Source organism: Oncorhynchus gorbuscha, linkage group LG09 (genome assembly GCF_021184085.1).
Source record: "Oncorhynchus gorbuscha isolate QuinsamMale2020 ecotype Even-year linkage group LG09, OgorEven_v1.0, whole genome shotgun sequence".
Taxonomy (NCBI): Eukaryota; Metazoa; Chordata; class Actinopteri; order Salmoniformes; family Salmonidae; genus Oncorhynchus; species Oncorhynchus gorbuscha.
In genome coordinates, this window is record NC_060181.1 from 25,637,972 (window position 1) to 25,660,711 (window position 22,740).

General features: G+C 44.0%; 1 protein-coding gene across 4 annotated transcripts in view; it reads right to left on the reverse strand.

The window, feature by feature from the left end:
• adcy2b (adenylate cyclase 2b (brain)) overlaps positions 1-22,740 on the reverse strand; it is a 139,993-nt gene that overhangs the window by 6,395 nt on the left and 110,858 nt on the right. For all 4 annotated transcript variants that reach the window (XM_046361819.1, XM_046361818.1, XM_046361820.1 and 1 more), the window contains 5 exons: positions 20,226-20,366; positions 19,908-20,024; positions 12,318-12,502; positions 6,912-6,996; positions 367-525 (listed from right to left, as the gene is read on the reverse strand). In XM_046361819.1, the coding sequence (XP_046217775.1) occupies positions 367-525; positions 6,912-6,996; positions 12,318-12,502; positions 19,908-20,024; positions 20,226-20,366 (687 nt within the window). The remainder of the gene's footprint in view (positions 1-366; positions 526-6,911; positions 6,997-12,317; positions 12,503-19,907; positions 20,025-20,225; positions 20,367-22,740) is intronic.

The following is a 22,740-nucleotide window of genomic DNA, read 5'->3' on the forward strand; positions in this document are numbered from 1 at the left end:
GCCTTTTCAACGTCCGGAGAATATGCCTTTTCAACGTCCGGAGAATATGCCTTTTCAACGTCCGGAGAATATGCCTTTTCAACGTCCGGAGAATATGCCTTTTCAACGTCCTAAATTTTTTTAAATATACGGAAATTATTTTTCACCTTTCATTCAAAACCTAAATTGAACCTAACTTCAATGTCAGGAAAATACATCTGCTTACTGGGACTAATCTAGTTTTGCGAGACAAATTTTTTGGTCTCGCCTATTGCGGCAGAACAACAGGGACCAGCCCGGTCTTGAAAGAGTTCTAGAATAAGAATTAGTTTTGTTCTGTGGTTCTGAGTTCTCAAGGTTATATTCTGTGAATGGTCGCTGCCCCACCTCATTCTTCCAGTTGCGTCCCAGGAAGTGTTCTGCGACGTGGGCAGGTAGAACGTTCTCCAGTAGAACCCTGTTGAGGTTCTCCATGGTCTCGATCTCCTCACACTCTCTCTTGAACTTGTCCCTCCACAGGAAGTCCAACCTACAGTAATATTCATTCTGTTAACAGGAGGACACAGAGACGGTAAAGATACTGTGGTCATAAAGTCAATAATAAATCATGTTATTTTACTCTCTTAAATGACTACGCTTGAGTAAAGGTTTACCAATAATAGCACCAACTATGTGATGGTCTTTTATTACTGTAAATGTAGGTGATGCATTTTCAGGAATTTGCTGAACTTATCAAGTTGAAAGGAGACTGGTCTTGACTCTCTACTCACTATACTTATGAAACGATGTAAGAGAAGAACAGAACACATAGGTCAGACACATTGTTCTCAAAGCAAAATGTATTTCAATTGTCCACTTGGAGAGTCACTGCTTCACATTCTCATAACTTTAACGACATGGAAAAAGAAAATAATACTTTTGTCATTTTTCTCCCCCATAGGCCTACAATCCTCTTACTCTCCACTATTATCTCTCTCCCATCTCCCTCTCCCATTGAGAGAATCTAAAGGCGGAATAAGAGATTCCGTCCAAAATGGCAATATTTTCCCTATAGTGCACCACTTTTGACAAGGTCCCTGCTCAAAACTAGTGAACTATTATAGGGATTAGGGTGCCATTTGGGACGCAACCTATCTCACCAACTGACCCTTCAGAGCATGTTTTTTATTCATGGGAAATGAACGCTCTGGTAATAAGACACTAAAGCAGAGGATAGCAGCGTTGCTGTCTTCGCTTCAGGGAGCGCTGAACACCAGCCTGATTAGCATAAAGTAGGCGCTGGTTTCTCATTGGTTATCCACACCTGGGGGACTTCTAAACATGTCTAAATAGGTCAGCCGGGTGCCGAGATGAAGGTCAAAACGCCCCGGGGTGTGTGTGTGTGTGTGTGTGTGTGTGTGTGTGTGTGTGTGTGTGTGTGTGTGTGTGTGTGTGTGTGTGTGTGTGTGTGTGTGTGTGTGTGTGTGTGTGTGTGTGTGTGTGTGTGTGTGTGTGCGTGCGTGCGTGCGCGCGCTCTCTGTGTTAGACCTTATGGCTACCTGTGGGCTAGTGGCTACGTACGTGTGTGTGCGCGCACACATGCATGTGTGTGGGTGCTAGCTAGGTCATCCATGTGAAGAGTTGAGAAGGCCTAGTAACTAGGCCAGGCAGGAACAGTGGTATTCTGAGAGGCTGTTTAGTAGGCAACTAGCTAATGATGGTTAATTAATGAATCATTCATCTGTTCTTCATTACCTCATGTTTACAGCCAGATGCTGCAAGGGAGGACAATTTAACACCTCCAGAAAGGATTTAAAATAAAGAAACAGGCAAAAAAATGTAAAATCGTTTAAAATACAGCAAACCAAATACTGCAATTAAATTAGACATGTGCGTCATCCCCAAACACAGCCCCTACCCTTCTGGTGACTATAACCCAGTTTGACAACAGGGGGAACTGTATGGGCCAGCTCTTGTCCACTGGGGATGGTATATTTGGGTACACAAGACTCTCCAGGACATCTGAATCGGAACAGCTGTGATGGATGGTACCCCAGAGCAGTGGCATAGGCAGAAATCTGTTGATGCCAGCGCCAGCAAAAATCATTCAATTATCATGAAAGCCTACCCTCTACCTTACACAGCAAATTCTCCAGTGTCAAATTGAACACTGGCCCAGTGTCTATATGTGTCCACACTTTTGAGTGTTAAATTAATACTGTTCTTAGTACTGATGATGTTACACTTTGTCAGTGTTAGGGAATTAAGTATTATGCAATAGTACCTCATATATTATTTTAACACCAGGAAGTACATATAGTTTACACCAATGGTGTTATGCAATAGTACCTCATATATTATTTTAACACCAGGAAGTACATATAGTTTACACCAATGGTGTTATGCAATAGTACCTCATATATTATTTTAACACCAGGAAGTACATATAGTTTACACCAATGGAGTTATGCAATAGTACCTCATATATTATTTTAACACCAGGAAGTACATATAGTTTACACCAATGGTGTTATGCAAAAACACCTTATAAAGTTTTTATTTTTTAAATTATTTTTTAAATTTTATTTTAATTTTACCCCCTTTTCTCCCCAATTTCGTGGTATCCAATTGTTTAGTAGCTACTATCTTGTCTCATCGCTACAACTCCCGTACGGGCTCGGGAGAGACGAAGGTCGAAAGCCATGCTTCCTCCGAAACACAATCCAACCAAGCCGCACTGCTTCTTAACACAGCGCGCATCCAACCCGGAAGCCAGCCACACCGTGCACCTGGAGACCAGGTTAGCGCGCACTGCGCCCGGCCCACCACAGGAGTCGCTAGTGCGCGATGAGACAAGGATATCCCTACCGGCCAAACCCTCCCTAACCCGGATGATGCTAGGCCAATTGTGCGTCGCCCCAGGGATCTCCCGGTCGCGGCCGGCTGCGACAGAGCCTGGGCGCAAACCCAGAGTCTCTGGTGGCACAGCTAGCACTGTGATGCAGTGCCCTAGACCACTGCACCACCTGGGATTAAAGTATTTTTAACACTAGGAAGTGTTTTAACACTAGTGTATAAAACATTTGGAACACCTTCCGAATATTGAGTTGTACCTGCCTCTTTTGCCATTAGAACAGCCTCAATTCATCAGGGCATGGACTCTACAAGGTGTCAAAAGCATTCCACTGGAATGCTGGCCCATTTGGACTCCAATGCTTCCCACAGTTGTGTCAGGTTGGCTGGATGTCCTTTTGGTGGTGGACCATTTTTGATACACAAGGGAAACTGTTGAGTGTGAAAAACCCAGCAGTGCTTCAGTTTCTGACACAATCCCCATTTAAAGGCACTTAAATATTTTGTCTTGGCCATTCAACCTCGAAATGGCACACATACACAATTCATGTCTCAATTGTCTCAAGGCATAAAAATCTTCTCTAGAGTCTATTGCTGCACCGGTGCGTAAATCTAAGTAACATAACACAAAACAATCCCCATCAAAATCTCAAAGTTTTTAAGCTATAGATATCTGTGGTGGGAAGTGGCCAAGCTACAGCGGTGTTTGTCAGACCATGAGACATCCCGAAAATCGCTCTTCTCATGAAAAAGTCTGACTTGCAAACTAATATGACCACTCTATGGAAAGATGAGATGCTCATGAACAAGATGGTGGTCTACGGCCCCTACAAGCCCCACGGAACCGTCAATGTGCCAACTTTTGTTTGTAGCACCTGAACTGTTTTGGCCACAAACTAATGTGACCCCACTGTGGATAGGTGTGATTTTCACAAATCACACGTTCTCCATTTTGCTCGATGACTCCCAGCAGTGTCACGGAGCTCATCTGAAGATAACTGGTACCGGTTGAAAAAAAGAATGGAAGTATGGAGGTAGTTTTAAGAATGAACCTGTCTCATCTCCTTCATCAACACGAATTGAAGTGGATTTAACAAGTGACAATAAAACCTAATTTTTTAACCATTACACTAAGAGGTTTGTATCTCTTGACAAGGTCACTCAGTGTTGGGTTAAGGATATTACAATAATATTTAAAGTCTTTATCGCCACATGCTCTTATATAAGTGTCTATAAAGACTTCGGAACCGGCAGCAGACATGCTCAAACTTGTAGTATTTGCTATTTTATTAGGATCCCCAATTAGACTCTTCCTGGGGTCTAAACAGGAAACAAAACACACTAGATGAAATACATAATATGCATAATTGACATAATATACAGTGCCTTTGTTAAGTATTCAGACCACTTGACTTTTTCCACATTTTATTACGTTACAGCCTTATTCTAAAATGGATTCAATTGTTTTTTCCCCTCGTCAATCTACACATGATACCCCATAATGACAAAGCAAAAACAGTTTTTAGAAATGTTTTCAAGTTGATAAAAAAATAATGATATTGAAATATCACATTTACTTAAGTATTATTTACTCAAAACTTTGTTGAAGAACATTTGGCAGCGATTACAGTCTTCTTGGGTTTGACGCTACAAGCTTGGCACACCTGTATTTGGGGTGTTTCTCCCATTCTTCTCTGCAGATCCTCTCAAGCTCTGTCAGGTTGGATGGGAACGTTGCTGCACAGCTATTTTCAGGTGTGTTGAGAGATGTTCGATCGGGTTCAAGTCTGCGTTCTGCCTGGGCCACTCAAGGACATTCAGAGACGGCTGTTTTGTCTTGACTGTGTGCATAGGGTCATTGTCCTGTTGGAAGGTGAACCTTTGCTGCAGTCTGAGGTCCTGAGTGCTCTGAAACAGGTTTTCATCAAGGATCTCTCTGTATTTTGCCATCTTTGCCACGATCGTGACTAGTCTCCCAGTCCCTGGCGCTGAAATACTTCCCCAAAGAATGATGCTGCCAGTGGTGGGAAAAGTACACAATTGTCGTACTTGAGTAAAAGTAAAGATACCTTAATATAAAATTACTCAAGCACTTTGAAAGTCACCCAGTAAAATTCTACTTGAGTAAAAGTCTAAAAGTATTTGGTTTTAAATATACTTAAGTATCAAAAGTAAATGTAATTGCACAAATATACTTAAGTATCAAAAGTAAAGGTTAAAGTACAAATTATTTATAAAAGAAACATATTAAGCAAACCAAACGGCACAATTTTCTTGTTTTTTAAATTTAAGGATAGCCTGTGGCACACTCCAACACTCAGACCTAATTTACAAACAAAGCATTTGTGTTTAGTGAGTCCGCCAGATCAGAGGCAGTACGGACGACCAGGGATGTTGTCTTGATAAGTGTGTGAATTTAACCATTTTCTGTCTTGCTAAGCATTCAAAATGTAACAAGTACTTTTGGGTGTCAGGGGAAACGTATGGAGCAAAAAGTACATTATTTTCTTTAGGACAGACACCCCAACAAATACTTAGTAAGTAGTAGTGTAAAGTATTTTTACTTAAGTACTTTACACCACTGGATGCTACCATAGGGATGGTGCCAGGTTTCCTCCAGACATGACGCTTGGCATTCAGGCCAAAGAGTTCAATCTTGGTTTCATCAGACCAGAGAATCTTGTTTCTCGTGGTCGGGGGGTCTTTATGTGCCTTTGGCAAACCCTAAGCAGCTGTCATGTGCCTTTTACTGAGGAGTGGCTTCCGTCTGGCCACTTTACCATAAAGGCCGGAATGGTGGAGTGCTGCAAAGAGGATTGTCCTTCTGGAAGGTTCTCCCATCTCCACAGAGGAACTTTAGAGTTCTGTCAGAGTGACCATTTGGTTTTTGGTCACCTCCCTGACCAAGGCCCTTCTCCCATGATTGCTCAGCTTGGCCGAGCGGCCAGCTCTACGAAGAGTCTTGGTGGTTCTAAATTTCTTCCATTTAAGAATGATGGAGGCCATTGTGTTCTTGGAGACCTTCAATGCTGCACACATTTTTTGGTACCCTTCCCCAGATCTGTGGCTCGACACAATCCTGTCTCGGCGCTCTATGGACAATTCCTTCGACCTCGTGGCTTGGTTTTTGCTCTGACTGCACTGTCAACTGTGGGACCATATCGACAGGTGTGTGCCTTTCCAAATCATGTCCAAACAATTGAATTTACCAGGTGGACTTCAATCAAGTTGTAGAAACATCTCAAGGAAGATCAATGGAAACAGGATGCACATGAGCTCAATTTCGAGTCTCATAGAAAAGGGTCTAAAAACGTACGGTAAATGAGGTATTTCTAAACACCTGTTTACGCTGCAACTCCTCAATGGGCTCGGGAGCATGTCCCGACTGGCATGTCCCGACTGGCATGTCCCGACTGGCATGTCCCGATTCAGCCACACTAATGTGTCGGAGGAAACACTGTTCAACTGACGACAACTGTACAACACCTCCACTGACAGGTGGCCAAAAATACATCATTGAAATCCATGCCCCTACTAAACCACACCCCAATATCATTTCCCAGTGTGCCTTGCCTTTTCAAATTAATTGTAGATTTATAACCCATGAATGTATTTGTTAGTGACAGAGATGGTTGTTGAATTTGTTATTTTAAGATGTTCAGTTCTGTGGATTTCACCGAGTGACTTCCTACTGTAGGCTAATGTGATCATTCAAATTAAACTGTTCATGACAATACATTACATATATCATAAGGCCTTACTTTGATGGCCATGTTTTACCCCAACACAGTGGTGTTAGGAACCTACTAGTTTACAGGCCACATCAGGCCTGCAAGTTACATTATGCTGGCTTGAACAGTTATCTGTTATTCCTATTGGCCCACTCAGGCCAATAAATAAATAAAATGCCGCAAAGAAGAAACAGTACAACACCCCCCCCCCCCTCTCTCTCGCTCTCTCTCTCTGTCTTCCATCTGTGTGAACTACTGAATTCTATTTTCACCTGCCACCACTGAAGCAGGCAGAAGTCAGTTGTTACATAGTAGGTACATAGCTATTACATAGTCACTACATGGTTATTCCATAGCTATAACAGGTACCTGTCGTGCTAACACCAGTAGAGTGATGAAGAAGATGAAGAGAGAAACAGAACCCATCGTCTTCAGATCCTTTAGAATGCCTGGCCTGAGGAGAGAGGGGTGAGTAGAGAGAGAGAAAAGAGATGAAAGAAAGAACGAAAGAACAACAACAAAAGAATTAGTCTGTCCCCAGCTGAAAGCTCAACTTTCTATAGATGTAATAACTTGATGGGTCTCAGGAGTGAATTTCCTCCTCTGCCCCCCCCCCTCTCTTTCACTCCCTCTTTCTTTAACTGTTCCTCATATCAGAAAAATCAATTCCACTCTATCAACACAAAAACCCAATATCATAGAACATCAGTCATGATTGCAGCAACAATTACCCCGGCAAAAAAGTTATATTCCATAGCGACAACATTTGATTGACAGTTGAGAGGAATATTGACAGACATTCCCTAATAAGTTCTGGCCTATTATTACACAGATCACAGAGAGGGCAGGAGCAGTGTTAAAGAGATTCTCCGGTACTTTTGTATACTTAGACAGTAGTTCTGAAAGCAGCGCTCACAATTGCACACTATGTCACATATGTGCAGATATGTGCACCACATCAATGCTCTCTTTCTCCCTCTGCTGTGTGTGCATGATAGCCTCTTACTAGCTGTCACTCATATGGCAAGGGGCTGAAGTTCATTGGGGGCTGACTGGCATTGGGGAACAATTGTGCAGCACAGGTTCCAGACAAATAGTTGCTTTCAAACTAGGGTTCATGGCTAATTGAGGTAAGACAGTAATTCTGCTCATAAAGTATGCATATATATACTACGCATTGACATATCCAGCCAAAAGCGGGAGGTTTAAAAAAGTTATGTGTGCGCACAGCAAAATCAATGGTGTACGTTTAACTCAGAAAGTGTCAAATATATACAGTCCCACTGAGCTGGTGTTAAAATAACACTTTTGAAATTGTTTTTTTGGGGTCATGTTTCGGTGGACACTTGACTGGACCTTCGCCTCCCGAGCCCGTTGGGGAGTTACAGCGATGAGACAAGATCCAAATTGGGGAGAAAAATGGGGTATAATACAAAAAAGGGCCAATGTTTTGACCCATTTTATTGTGTAGATTCAAAAAAGACTGAATGCAACATTTCCACAGAAGAAGACAGTGTTTGCACCCAGAAGTTGATGGGGAAAAATACCTCTGACCTCAAGAGACATCATCTTTCTGTTGTATATAAATTATCAGACATTTGCCTGTGACCTTTTCCTCTATGCAGATGATTCTACTCTGTTGGTTTCCCACAAAGACAAAATGTGGTTGAGAAAGCCCTCAGTGATGCATTTCTGAATGGCAATAAATGGCCATCTTGTTCGGGTCCAAAGTGAAACAGGAAATCCCCTGATTTTAAGGTGGAAGTAGGTGACATAGTAGTCACAGCAAAATACTGTCAATTATCTTGGTTGTGTGCTAGATAACCATCTGACAGGTGAGAGAGCATGGCAAACAACGTTATCTCCAAAGTAAAGCATAAAATTAGGTTTCTGTCAAGAACCTCCAAATATCTGGATAAGAACGCAATGGGGGACATTGGCTGGGGATCTTGTTCAGCACCACTTTGACAATGTGTGCTCTTCCTGGTACAATAGACATCTCAGAACAAATTAGTCAGGATTATTCTTAAACTTCCAGCAATTACACATCTTGACCATTCCTCTTTTGAAAGCCTTAGATGGCTCGAAGTCGAGGAGAGAGTCTTCACGTCAACAGTGAAGAGGTGACTTCGGGATGCTGGCCAATAAAAAGAAAAGATTAAGATGGGCAAAAGAACAGACACTGGACAGAGGAACTCTGCCTAGAAGGCCAGCATCCCAGAGTCGACTCTTCACTGTTGACGTTGAGACTGGTGTTTGCTGGTACTACTTAATGAAGCTGCCAGTTGAGGACTTGTGAAGCATCTGTTTCTCAAAGAGGCGTCTGTTTCTCAAACTAGACACTCTAATGTACTTGTCCTCTTGCTCAGTTGTGCACCGGGGCCTCCCACTCTTTGTTTTCTGGTTAGAGCCAGTTTGTGCTGTTCTCTGAAGGGAGTAGTACAAAGTTTTGTACGAGATCAGTTTCTTGCCAATTTCTCATATGGAATAGCCTTCATTTCACAGAACAAGAATAGACGAGTTTCCGAAGAAAGTCCTTTGTTTCTGCCCATTTTGAGCCTGTAATCGAACCCACAAATGCTGATGCTCCAGATACTCAACTCGTCTAAAGGGCAGTTTTATTGCTTCTTTAATCAGAACAACAGTTTTCAGCTGTGATAACATAAGTGAAAAAGGGTTTCCTAATGATCAATTAGCCTTTTAAAATTATAAACTTGGATTAACTAACACAACGTGCCATTGGAACACAGGAGTGATGGTTGCTGATAATGGGGCTCTGTATGCCTATGTAGATATTCCATTAAAAGCAGTTTCCAGCTAGAACAGTCATTTACAACATGAACAATGTCTACACTGTATTTCTGATCAATTTGATGTTATTTTAATGGACGAAAAATGTGCTTCTCTTTCAAAAACCAGGACATTTCTAAGTGACTCAAAACTTTTGAAAGTATATAACTACTTTGACTTGGTACAGGATAACCACAACTATTCCATTAGGAGAGAAACTCACGCTGTTCCTTTTAGATTTAAAAGTGGTATGGGGAAAGAAACATTTTTATACTATTCTGTCAGGACCCGGTTACGAACCCGGGTCTCCGGAGTGAGAAACAGTCACTTAACCAACTGAGCCACGAATAGTCGGCAGAACCCAGAAGATGAGGCAGACACAGCAGTACTTGAGACGGTGTATTTAATGAAGTATTTAGTGAAGTCCTTCAGGAAGACATGTAACTCCACAACCTCAAAAGGAATCCTACAAGAACAAAGGTAATCCTCCAAGACAAAAAAAGGTAAATCCACAAGGTGGAAGGTAAAGCATAAAAAGCCTCAAAAGATACTAAAAAATAAATAAACAAGAACAAAAAACAGAATTCCACAAGAGAGTCCACCGGGATCAACAATAGTTCACAGAATACTAGGGCTGGGTGCTAACATACAAACACAGAGCAAATAACTGAGGAAAACTAAGGGTTTAAATACAATCAGGGGAAATGAGGCACAGGTGCAAATAATAATGGAGATCAAGGGAAAACAAAAGGTCAAAAAGCACAATGGGGGCATCTAGTGACCAGAAACCGGAACAACCCTGGCCAAATCCTGACACTATTCTTCCAAAGAATTTGAAATGTATAACCTCTAAATGTAGTTTCATGCTAAATAGTAGCATGTCTCCAAAGTGAGTCGTAAGACTCTAGTAGAAGGGTGAGAAGAAAATGCCCGGGATAGCATATGGTCTGCCTTTTGGTGCCTATTGTGTATCATATTGTGATTGTCTTGTATATATTATGGATTGATTGTTTTATATGTTCAGGATTGATTTATATATTAGGGGTAAGTGAGACAAGGGAGATGCACAGTGAGGGGGAAAAGGTATTTGATCCCCTGATGATTTTATACGTTTGCCCACTGACAAAGAAATGATTAATCTATCATTTTAATGGTAGGTTTATTTGAACAGTGAGAGACAGAATAAAAACCAAAAAAATGCTGAAAAACACATGTCAGAAATGTTATGTTAATAGATTGATAATGCTAGATAGTAGTGTGCTGCAACCTATCAGACCACTACTTAAGACACAACTTTGATCAAAAATCTAACTACAGTATGTCAAGGGGAAGGGCTCCAGATCGCAATTATTTAGTACTATTTTGCAAACCTTTCACTTGGCTGTGCAGGTAAAATGTCTAATTGCTCACTCAAACGTTTCAAAACATCCTATTTTTTGGTTTGCTAAAACCATGATTTGGTCAAACAGTAAAGTGCATTATCCTCATGATTCCTGTAATGAAAGTGTCTGCCCAGCCCCTGGGCCTGTTCCACAGGGACCTGCTGCTGTTGAGCGAGCCACTTGACGTGCTCTTTGGGAGAGAGAAAAAAATGCATAACATTTCAAAATCCAATTGCGGGAAATGACATAGCTTTGGGAGAAGCTAATGTGGTTCTCAGCTTTCTGTGGGTATACTTTTTATTTTGTCATCCCTTAATATTGAGGTTAACAGCAATTATTTTACAACTGAGATATTTGATATGGCTATAAGCATATCAAAGCACGCGAAATGCGCAATTGTCCATCGGCACAGGGTAAGAGGGCTACAACTGAAAAGCTTTCTAGGGCATTACTTTTAATGTTAATTAATACATGACTACTGGCAGTGGGTGTTATAGTTAGCGTTAGCAATCCAGCTAATGTGTTTTGAGTTTTCACTTCCTCATGTGGTGTATGAGCCCAAAAATAGAGTGCATATAAGATGTAGTCAAAATCATCTCTATTGAACAAAACAGTTCAGAAAATTCTAGAGACCTATTTTAACAGTAAAATATAAAACCAATAGCCTATTCTCAACTCACAATTTATGACAATCACTGGATTAGGTTGCACATCAACATATATTGAATCATGCATTCCTGCTTAGACATGTTAGATGAAATAGTACTTATTGAATAGCTTACCATCTTAGTGTTCTATTACACAGTCTGAGGCACAGTTAATTACTTTATGAGGTGAATTATAACACCGCAGAAAAAAATAGGTGCGACCAAATCACGGGCTGGTGCCACTGAAACAGTTGGTGGCGCTAGACAACATGTTAGACTGGAGGTTTTGATCTGCTGCAGAGTATTATGTTCTTCTGTCAATTTGGCCGTTGGGAAGAAAATAATGTGATAGGATTTTATGCAGAAAAATATGTTGACAGGACAAGGCTATGTATGTTTGTACACATAGAAGTCAGTGATTTATGTTCAGTTTAGGTTCATGAGGCAATACAAATGTGATGTGACTAAAATATGACTAAAATGAAAGGGCATTTAGTTGACAAAAATGGCCCACTGTTTTCGTCATTTTGACAATAACTAGAATAAATCATTATTCATATTATATTTTTGTCGAAATGACTAAAACTAGACTATTTAAATCTAAAAAAAGGAGTGCCAAAATGAACACTGGTGTGCTTGCTCATCTCTCTACCCTACACACCTCCACAGTCATTCCCTAAAGGCTGTGTGTCTCTGGCTTCTACCCTATGTTTAACACCAGGGTTTTCATAAAAGGAACGCTGTCTCTCTAACCTGTTATCCCTCCGTGTGTGTGTGTGTGTGTGTGTGTGTGTGTGTGTGTGTGTGTGTGTGTGTGTGTGTGTGTGTGTGTGTGTGTGTGTGTGTGTGTGTGTGTGTGTGTGTGTGTGTGTGTGTGTGTGTGTGTGTGTGTGTGTGTGTGTGTGTGTGTGTGTGTGTGTGTGTGTGTGTGTGTGTGTGTGTGTGTGTGTGTGTACCTGTCCAGTGTCTGTGTGCTGTAGAGTGCAGTACTGTAGCCGTCCAGCAGGGGTGCATGTGTCTGGAGGATGATGATGTTGTAGATCACCATGGCAACTAACATTACAACCATCTTCAGCTCATAGTTGATCCTCAGGAACACAGAACACGACACCAGACCCAGGATACAACAGTAGATAAAATACTACAGAGAGAAAGACAGTCGGAGAGAGAGAGAGAGAGAGAGAGAGAGAGAGAGAGAGAGAGAGAGAGAGAGAGAGAGAGAGAGAGAGAGAGAGAGAGAGAGAGAGAGAGAGAGAGAGAGAGAGAGAGAGAGTGAGAGAGAGAGAGTGAGAGAGTGTGAGAGAGAGAGAGAGAGAGAGGATGTGGGAGGGGGGAGAGAGAAGAGAGGTACAGAGAGAAGAGAGGGAAAAAGAGGAGGGGGAAAGAAGGATAAGTGAAGTCGATAAAAAAACTCTCAGATAGATGTTATATTTCATCTTTTGAGATGATATAGAAAGATGGAGAGAGTCAAACTGCAGACTATTTTCCACTTAATGAATAGCAAGCCATAACAACAGTTCCTCACAAAAATGTCCAGTCAACATTTCCCTCAAAACTATAATGGACATCGTATATCGTGTCCTATAAAAAGGGAATATTGCTCTTTATGTGCTCAGTATCACGTCACTGAATGGTCTTTGGCTAGGGAGTATTATGGAGAGCTGGGAGAGCTGGGCCAACACAGGGCAATGGGAGGGTAGATAGGGAGGTAGGTAGGTAGGTAGGTAGGTAGGTAGGTAGGTAGGTAGGTAGGTAGGTAGGGAGGAAGGAAGGGAGGTAGGGAGCTAGGGAGGAAGGAAGGAAGGAAGGAAGGGAGGTAGGTAGGTAGGTAGGTAGGTAGGTAGGTAGGTAGGTAGGTAGGTAGGTAGGTAGGTAGGTAGGTAGGTAGGGAGGGAGGAAGGAAGGAAGGGAGGTAGGGAGGTAGGGAGGTAGGGAGGTAGGGAGGTAGGGAGGAAGGAAGGAAGGAAGGTAGGTAGGTAGGTAGGTAGGTAGGTAGGTAGGTAGGTAGGTAGGTAGGTAGGTAGGTAGGTAGGGAGGGAGGAAGGGAGGTAGGGATGAAGGAAGGAAGGAAGGAAGGAAGGTAGGTAGGTAGGTAGGTAGGTAGGTAGGTAGGTAGGTAGGTAGGGAGGAAGGAAGGAAGGAAGGAGAGGTAGGTAGGTAGGTAGGTAGGTAGGTAGGTAGGTAGGTAGGTAGGTAGGTAGGGAGGTAGGTAGGGAGGAAGGAAGGGAGGTAGGGAGGTAGGTAGGAAGGAAGGAAGGAAGGAAGGAAGGGAGGGAGGGAGGGAGGTAGGTAGGTAGGTAGGTAGGTAGGTAGGTAGGTAGGTAGGTAGGTAGGTAGGTAGGTAGGTAGGTAGGTAGGTAGGTAGGTAGGTAGGGAGATAGAGAGGTAGGAAGGAAGGGAGAAACAGCAATTAAGAGGGAAAGAAAGAAAGAATGGAAGAAAGGAAGACTAACTGAGCCTGTGGAGAGTAGTGAATCAGGACTAGCTATTACTGGCTGACTTATAGCGGCCGCGACGCAGTAGGGTAAACATCATTACATTTAGAAGATAGGAGACATGGGTTCGGGCTATTAGCAAAGAGAGGTGTGTATGTGAAAAGAAAAGAGAGAAAAAAGAAGAAATAGTACTAATGCAGATAATAGAGGGTATTGGCTCCCAGCCAAGACTAATGGCAAAGAGAGGTGTGTGTGAATGAAGGCTGGCTTAGCCTGAACTAGAAGTAGGGGCCACATTAAATCAGATTGTGGGCTGTGAATGGCTACAGGGTCAACATGTATCAGACATGTGAAAAGTAGAAAACCACAATTATTCAACAGAAATGGGTCTATAAGAAGGTCTATTTACCAAATCGTGGGATAAGATTGAGGTGTTGGACACTATGGAGGAGGGTAATGATGTGTAAAATTTTACTGTTAACTATTGAATAAACTTGTACACAGAACATGAACAATAAGAAGGTAAAGATCTGAAAGATGGTACAATGGACTGGGTCGGTTCATTCATTTTTTTCATTTAGTTTATGAGTTCCTTGAGGCGTAAAACATCAGTAATGAGCTTACTGAGCTCTAGTCACCAAGGCTGCTCTCTGGTGCTGATAACACACACTATGTCAATACTCAATCTCAGGAGGACAGAGTTTTTTGTTTCTAACAGACAGAGATCGTCTCAGACGTAGCTAGGAGCGGGTGAATATGTGTGAAGTGTGCAAAGCACGGCAGGAAGCCTAGAGCTGTCGTGCGAGTAATTCAAATGCAATTGCGGGAAAAACACAGTTGCTACAGCACACCAGATGCAAGCCAACCTCCCATGAACTTCAACTACTTTGGACTCCTGGGATGAAGGAGAGGAGACAAGGAGAGGAGACATGGAGAGGAGACTTTAGACTATTGAGATACTATCCAAGTCAACAGCCAGGCCACTTCTAGATCCCTCTGTGTCACAATGACACACACACACACACACACACACACACACACACACACACACACACACACACACACACACACACACACACACACACACACACACACACACACACACACACACACACACACACACACACACACACACACACACACACACACACTGATTGATTGATGTAACGCAACGTTTATTGATAGACAATGTTAACAAACATTATTTTTGTGGCCCTGGTTAAAGAAATGTGATTGTTGACTTAAAATAGTGCACAAAGGAGTGATTTCTGTCAAATAAATGTTCCGTTGTGAACTAATAAAAACAGAAAGCTAGCGATGAACACTATAACTTCACGAAACACAGTACATGGAATAAAGCAAGTTTTCACCAGAAGTATCCGAAATATTTGAAACCCAGGTCTGACCCAAAGTAGATGTCAGTAGCGTAGCCAGACATTTGTTGGTGGGTGGGGCTGTAGAAATGTACCTGGGCCCCCCCAAAAACAGCTCATTTCCTGCAATTCTACACATTTTGCCATGAGGTTGAGAGAGAAATGTACAGCTTTATAGCAAATTAAAGCAAAAATATAGGTGTGTTGACTGTGATAAATGCACTGGATTATGAGCTGTCTTGTTTGCTAAATGAACTAATGAAGTAAGCGGTGGCATGGTGCATATAGAAGCCCCGTGACGTATCCCACAGGGCACAGACATCATTTAATTGAACTGACATGAAACAATGTTGATTCAACCAGTGTGTGCCCAGTGGGATGCTTCAATGCGGTTATATTTGTGGCTTATTGGCAGTGTGGCTTTCAGTTATTTTGGCCATCCATCTTATGAGAGTGAATGCCATTCCAGTTCTTCTGAATGCCGTTCCAGTTCTTCTGAATGCCGTTCCAGTTCTTCTGAATGCCGTTTCAGTTCTTCTGAATGCCATTTCAGTTCTTCTGAATGCCGTTCCAGTTCTTCTGAATGCCATTCCAGTTCTTCTGAATGCCGTTTCAGTTCTTCTGAATGCCATTCCAGTTCTTCTGAATGCCATTCCAGTTCTTCTGAATGCCATTCCAGTTCTTCTGAATGTCATTCCAGTGTACCGCTTACTATGAATTCTATCTGATGGTGTTTGCATGTTTAGGTAAAAAAAAACTTTTGTGTCCCGCGCATCGACGACGTCGTCCCCAAAGGGACCGCACATACATACACCAACCAGAAGCAACACTGATCATCCACCCTGAGCTTTAGGCTATAACTACTGCTTTTAAGGAGCGGGATCTGGATGCATATAAGAAATCCCGCTCTGTCTGACCTCTGACAAGCCATCAAATAGCAACGCATCAATACAGGGCTAAGATCGAGTCCTATAACGCCGGCTCTGATGCTCAACGGATGTGGCAGGGCTTGAAAACTATCACAGATTACAAAGCAAACCCAGCCGTGAGCTGCCCAGTGATGCAAGTCTAATAGAAAAGCTAAATGTCTTCTACACTCGCCTCGAGGCAAGCAACACTGAACCAGCTGTTCCGGATGACTGTGTGATCTTGCTCTCCGTAGCCAATGTGAGTAAGACCTTTAAACAGGTTAACATTCGCAAGGCTGCGGAGTCAGACGGAAAACCAGGACACGTACTAAGAGTACACACTGACCAGCTGGCAAGTGGGGCGGCATGGTAGCCTCGTTAGAGCGTTGGACTAGTAACCGGAAGGTTGCAAGTTCAAACCCCCGAGCTGACAAGGTACAAATCTGTCGTTCTGCCCCTGAGCAGGCAGTTAACCCACTGTTCCTAGACAGTCATTGAAAATAAGAATTTGTTCTTAACTGACTTGCCTAGGTAAATAAAAGTAAAAAAATAAAAAATAATAAAGTGTCTTCACTGACATGTTCAACCTATTCCCGGTCTGTAATAGTAACTTGTTTCAAGCAGACCACCATAGTCCTAGTACCAAAGTAGCCTGTCTAAATGACTAGCGACCCGTAGTACGACCGTATGGCTCGCATATCAACGCCATCCTCCCAGACACCCTAGAACCACACTTCTCACACTGCCCCAACAGATCCACAGATGACGCAATCTCTATTGCACTGCCCTCACCCATTTGAACAAAAGGAATACCTATATAAGAATTACAGCTGAGCATTCAACACCATAGTCCTTCCAAGCTCAGGACCCTGGGACTGAACACCTCCCTCTGAAACTGGTTCCTGGACATCCTGATGGGCCTCCCCCAGGCAGTGATGGTAGGCAACAACACATCCACCACACTGAAAATCAACAGACACAGGGGGCCCTCTGGGATGTGTGCTTAGTCCCCTCCTGTACTCCCTGTCCACCCACGACTGCCTCGCCTCCCATGAATCTAACACCATCATCGTTAAGTTTGTTGATGACACAACAGTAGTAGGACTGATCACTGATGACAAAGCAGCCAATAGGGAGGAGCCAATAGGAAGCAGTGTGGTGCCAGGACAGAAACCTCTCCCTTAACGTCAACAAGACAAAGGAGCTGATCGTGGACCACAGGAAATGGAGGGGTGAGCACGCCCCCCATGGGGCTGTAGAGGAGCGAGTCGAAGCTCCTCGGTGTCCACATAACTAAGGAATGAACATGGTCCACACACACCCACACAGTTGTGAAAAGTGTACAACAGTGCCTTTTAACCCTCAGGAGGCTGAAAAGATTTGGCATGGGCCCTCAGATCCTCAAAACGTTCTGCAGCTGCACCATTGAGAGCATCTTGAGTGGCCGCATCACCACTTGGTACGGCCACTGCAAGGCACCCAACCGCAAGGCACTACAGAGGGTGGTGAGTACGGCCCAGTACATCACTGGGTCCTAGCTCACTGCCATTCATTGCTTCTATACCAGTTGATGTCGGAGGAAGGCCTCCAGCTATCCAAGCCATAGACTGCTCTCTCTGCTACTATACAACAAGCTGTACCAGTGTCTGGAAACAACAGGACTCTGAACAGCTTCTACCCCCAAGCCAAAAGACTGCTAAACAAGGCTGCTAAACAAGGCTGCTAAACAAGGCTGCTAAACAAGGCTGCTAAACAACTCATCAAATGGCTACCCGGACTAACTGCATTGATCATTTGTTTAACTAATTCTCCTGCACAGAATATATGCACACACACACACAAGACACTACAGACACATAGGACACTACAGACACACAGGACACTACAGACACACAGGACACTACAGACACACAGGACACTACACACACACAGGACACTACAGACACATAGGACACTACACACACACAGGACACTACAGACACACAGGACACTACAGACACACAGGACACTACACACACACAGGACACTACAGACACACAGGACACTACAGACACACAGGACACTACAGACACACAGGACACTACAGACACACAGGACACTACAGACACACAGGACACTACACACACACAGGACACTACAGACACACAGGACACTACACACACACAGGACACTACAGACACACAGGACACTACACACACACAGGACACTACACACACACAGGACACTACAGACACACAGGACACTACAGACACACAGGACACTACAGACACACAGGACACTACAGACACACAGGACACTACACACACACAGGACACTACAGACACACAGGACACTACAGACACACAGGACACTACAGACACACAGGACACTACAGACACACAGGACACTACAGACACACAGGACACTACAGACACACAGGACACTACACACACACAGGACACTACACACACACAGGACACTACAGACACACAGGACACTACAGACACACAGGACACTACAGACACACTCACACACAGGACACTACAGACACACAGGACACTACAGACACACAGGACACTACAGACACACATGACACTACAGACACACTCACACACAGGACACTACAGACACACAGGACACTACAGACACACAGGACACTACAGACACACAGGACACTACAGTCACACAGGACACTACAGACACACTCACACACAGGACACTACAGACACACAGGACACTACAGACACACAGGACACTACAGACACACAGGACACTACAGACACACAGGACACTACAGACACACTCACACACAGGACACTACAGACACACAGGACACTACAGACACACAGGACACTACACACACACAGGACACTACAGACACACAGGACACTACAGACACACAGGACACTACAGACACACAGGACACTACAGACACACAAGACACTACAGACACACAGGACACTACAGACACACAGGACACTACACACACACAGGACACTACAGACACACAGGACACTACAGACACACAGGACACTACAGACACACAGGACACTACAGACACACAGGACACTACAGACACACTCACACACACACAGGACACTACATACACACAGGACACTACAGACACACAGGACACTACAGACACACTCACACACACACAGGACACTACAGACACACAGGACACTACAGACACACAGGACACTACAGACACACAGGACACTACAGACACACAGGACACTACAGAAACACAGGACACTACAGACACACAGGACACTACAGACACACAGGACACTACAGACACACAGGACACACACAGGACACTACAGACACACAGGACACTACAGACACACAGGACACTACAGACACACAGGACACACACAGGACACTACAGACACACAGGACACTACAGACACACAGGACACTACAGACACACAGGACACTACACACACACAGGACACTACAGACACACAGGACACTACAGACACACAGGACACTACAGACACACAGGGCACTACAGACACACTCACACACACACAGGACACTACAGACACACAGGACACTACAGACACACAGGACACTACAGACACACAGGACACTACAGACACACTCACACATACTTACACCCTAACAAACACACACGCATACGGCCACACACACACATGCATACTGATGCCACACACACACATGCATACTGATGCCACACACACACACACACACACACAGTACATAGCTACCTTAATTACTTCATACCCCCGTACATTGACTTGGTACACCCTGTAAATATCCATGTTATATTTATTCATTATTGTCATTTACATTTTTTTTGTGCCTACTCTGGTAGATGTACTCACAGGCAGGTAGAACTTATTCCCATCCGTGAGGTGGGTGGGGCTGTGGGAGCTGAGCATGCTGTCATTGGTCAAGTTCATGGTAGGGGGTGTGGTCAGAACCTCATCTTCCAGGAAGAACTGGAAAGAAGTTTAGAGGAGATGAGAAAGACAAGGGGAGAAGAGAAGTTATACTAGGCTGTATTCCGGTGTGATCGTTTTGATGGCTGTAATGGCAGTTTTGCCTGAAAACATCCGCACGCACACACACACGCACGCACGCACACACACACACACACACACACAAGATCAACCAGCAAAATCAGTAAATTGGTTCCTCACCATGTTGAAAACAGCCATGACAAGTATAACAGCGGTGGTTGTCATGGTGAGGACCAATCGGAGCCAGGGTTTGTTGGCGATGATGATGCGTGAGGAAGTAGGGAGCCAGGGGAGAGAGCACCACGATCCTTTACCTCCCTGCTGAGAGAGAGGGAGGGAGGGAGGGAGGGAGGGAGGGAGGGAGGGAGGGAGGGAGGGAGGGAGGGAGGGAGGGAAGGAAGGAAGGAAGGAAGGAAGGAAGGAAGGACGGACGGAGGAGGGAGGGAGGGAGGGAGGGAGGGAGGGAAGGAAGGAAGGAGGGAGGGAAGGAAGGAGGGAGGGAGGGAGGGACAAGCAGGGGGACAGAATAAATGAGATTCAGATAAGAATAGTGAGGAAAGCTTTAAACAGAGAGAGAGAGAGAGAGACAGAGACACAGACAGAGAGTGAGAAAGAGAGAGCTATGGACAGTTCACTCTTGCCGTAGTGCAACGTGAGGAGAAGCCATGAAATGGAAGGCTGTAGGGGACAGAGAACAAACAACGACTGCAGTAACAGATCGTCTGTCTGCATCAATACTCTCAACACCCAGAGCAATTTACCTCCATCGATTTCCTCTCTACAACACCTCTTTGACACACCTTGACTCTCAACACACAACTTCCCTTGGCCAGGAAGAGGAGCAGATAATAAAGGTTTATTATTTTGTTTATAATTCACAGTTCATCCATTGAAAACTGTTTGGTTTGTTTGCAGTTCAGGGCACTATACTATACTATACTATACTATACTATACTATACTATACTATACTATACTATACTATACTATACTATACTATACTATACTATACTATACTTAAGCAATTCGGCCCGAGGAGGTGGGTTTTATGGCCAATATAACATGGTTAAATGTCGTTTTTACATACAACGCAATGCAAAGTTCCTGGACACAGCCTGTGGTAAACAGTCTAATATACCACAGCTGTCAGCCAATCAGCATTCAGGGCTCGAACCTCCCAATTTTTATATACTATACTGTACAATACTATACTATTTTTAATTTTTTAATTTTACCTTTATTTAACCAGGCAAGTCAGTTAAGAACTGTTTTTAATTTTTTAATTTTACCTTTATTTAACCAGGCAAGTCAGTTAAGAACATATTCTTATTTTCAATGACGGCCTGGGAACAGTGGGTTAACTGCCTGTTCAGGGGCAGAACGACAGAAATGTACCTTGTCAGCTCGAGGGTTTGAACTCGCAACCTTCCGGTTACTAGTCCAACGCTCTAACCACTACGCTACGCTGCCGTACTGTACTGTACTATACAATATATACTATACTGTAATTTACTTTACTATACCATGTCCTTCCTTTTACCTTCACATAGTCACATGGTTTGGTTGACTCGGATATACAGAGACATTGTGAGACATCAGGAATCATTTAAGTCTCAAGGTAGAACACAATGCAGTGCCCAGGGACAGACAGACTGCTGGGTTTTAGACTGTTGGTGTAGAATCCCGTGTTCCACAAAATATGACTGTCCTTCAAGCTCAATCACTCCTCCAAGGTCTGGTCTCTGGTTAGAGTCATCAGAGGATGAGAAAGGTGTTAATCGGTTTATTCTGCTTTGTTAGTCGTTCTCATCTTCATCTGACCCCTCTCTTTTCCTCCCTATGTCTCCCCCTCTCTTTTCCTCCCTCTGTCTCCCCCCTCTCTTCCTTCCTCTGTGTACCCCTCTCTTTTCCTCCCTATGTCCCCCCCTCTCTTTTCCTCCCTCTGTCTCCCCCTCTATCTTCCTCCCTCTGTCTACCCCTCTCTTTTCCTCCCTCTGTCTCCCCCTCTCTTCCTTCCTCTGTGTACCCCTCTCTTTTCCTCCCTATGTCTCCCCCTCTCTTTTCCTCCCTCTGTCTCCCCTCTTTTTTCCTCCATCTGTCTCCTCTATCTTCCTCCCTCTGTCTACCCCTCTCTTTTCCTCCCTCTGTCTCCCCCTCTTCCTTCCTCTGTGTACCCCTCTCTTTTCCTCCCTCTGTCTCCCCCTCTATGTTCCTCCCTCTGTGTACCCCTCTCTTTTCCTCCCTCTGTCTCCCCTCTCTTTTCCTCCCTCTGTCTCCCCCTCTATCTTCCTCCCTCTGTGTACCCCTCTCTCTTCCTTCCTCTGTCTCCCCCTCTCTCTTCCTTCCTCTGTCTCCCCTCTCTTTTCCTCCCTCTGTCTACCCCTCTCTCTTCCTTCCTCTGTCTACCCCTCTCTTTTCCTCCCTCTGTGTACCCCTCTCTTTTCCTCTGTCTCCCCCTCTCTCTTCCTTCCTCTGTCTCCCCTCTCTTTTCCTCCCTCTGTCTACCCCTCTCTCTTCCTTCCTCTGTCTACCCCTCTCTTTTCCTCCCTCTGTGTACCCCTCTCTTTTCCTCTGTCTCCCCCTCTCTCTTCCTTCCTCTGTCTCCCCTATCTTTTCCCCCCTCTGTCTCCCCTCTCTCTTCCTCCCTCTGTCTACCCCTCTCTCTTCCTTCCTCTGTCTACCCCTCTCTCTTCCTCC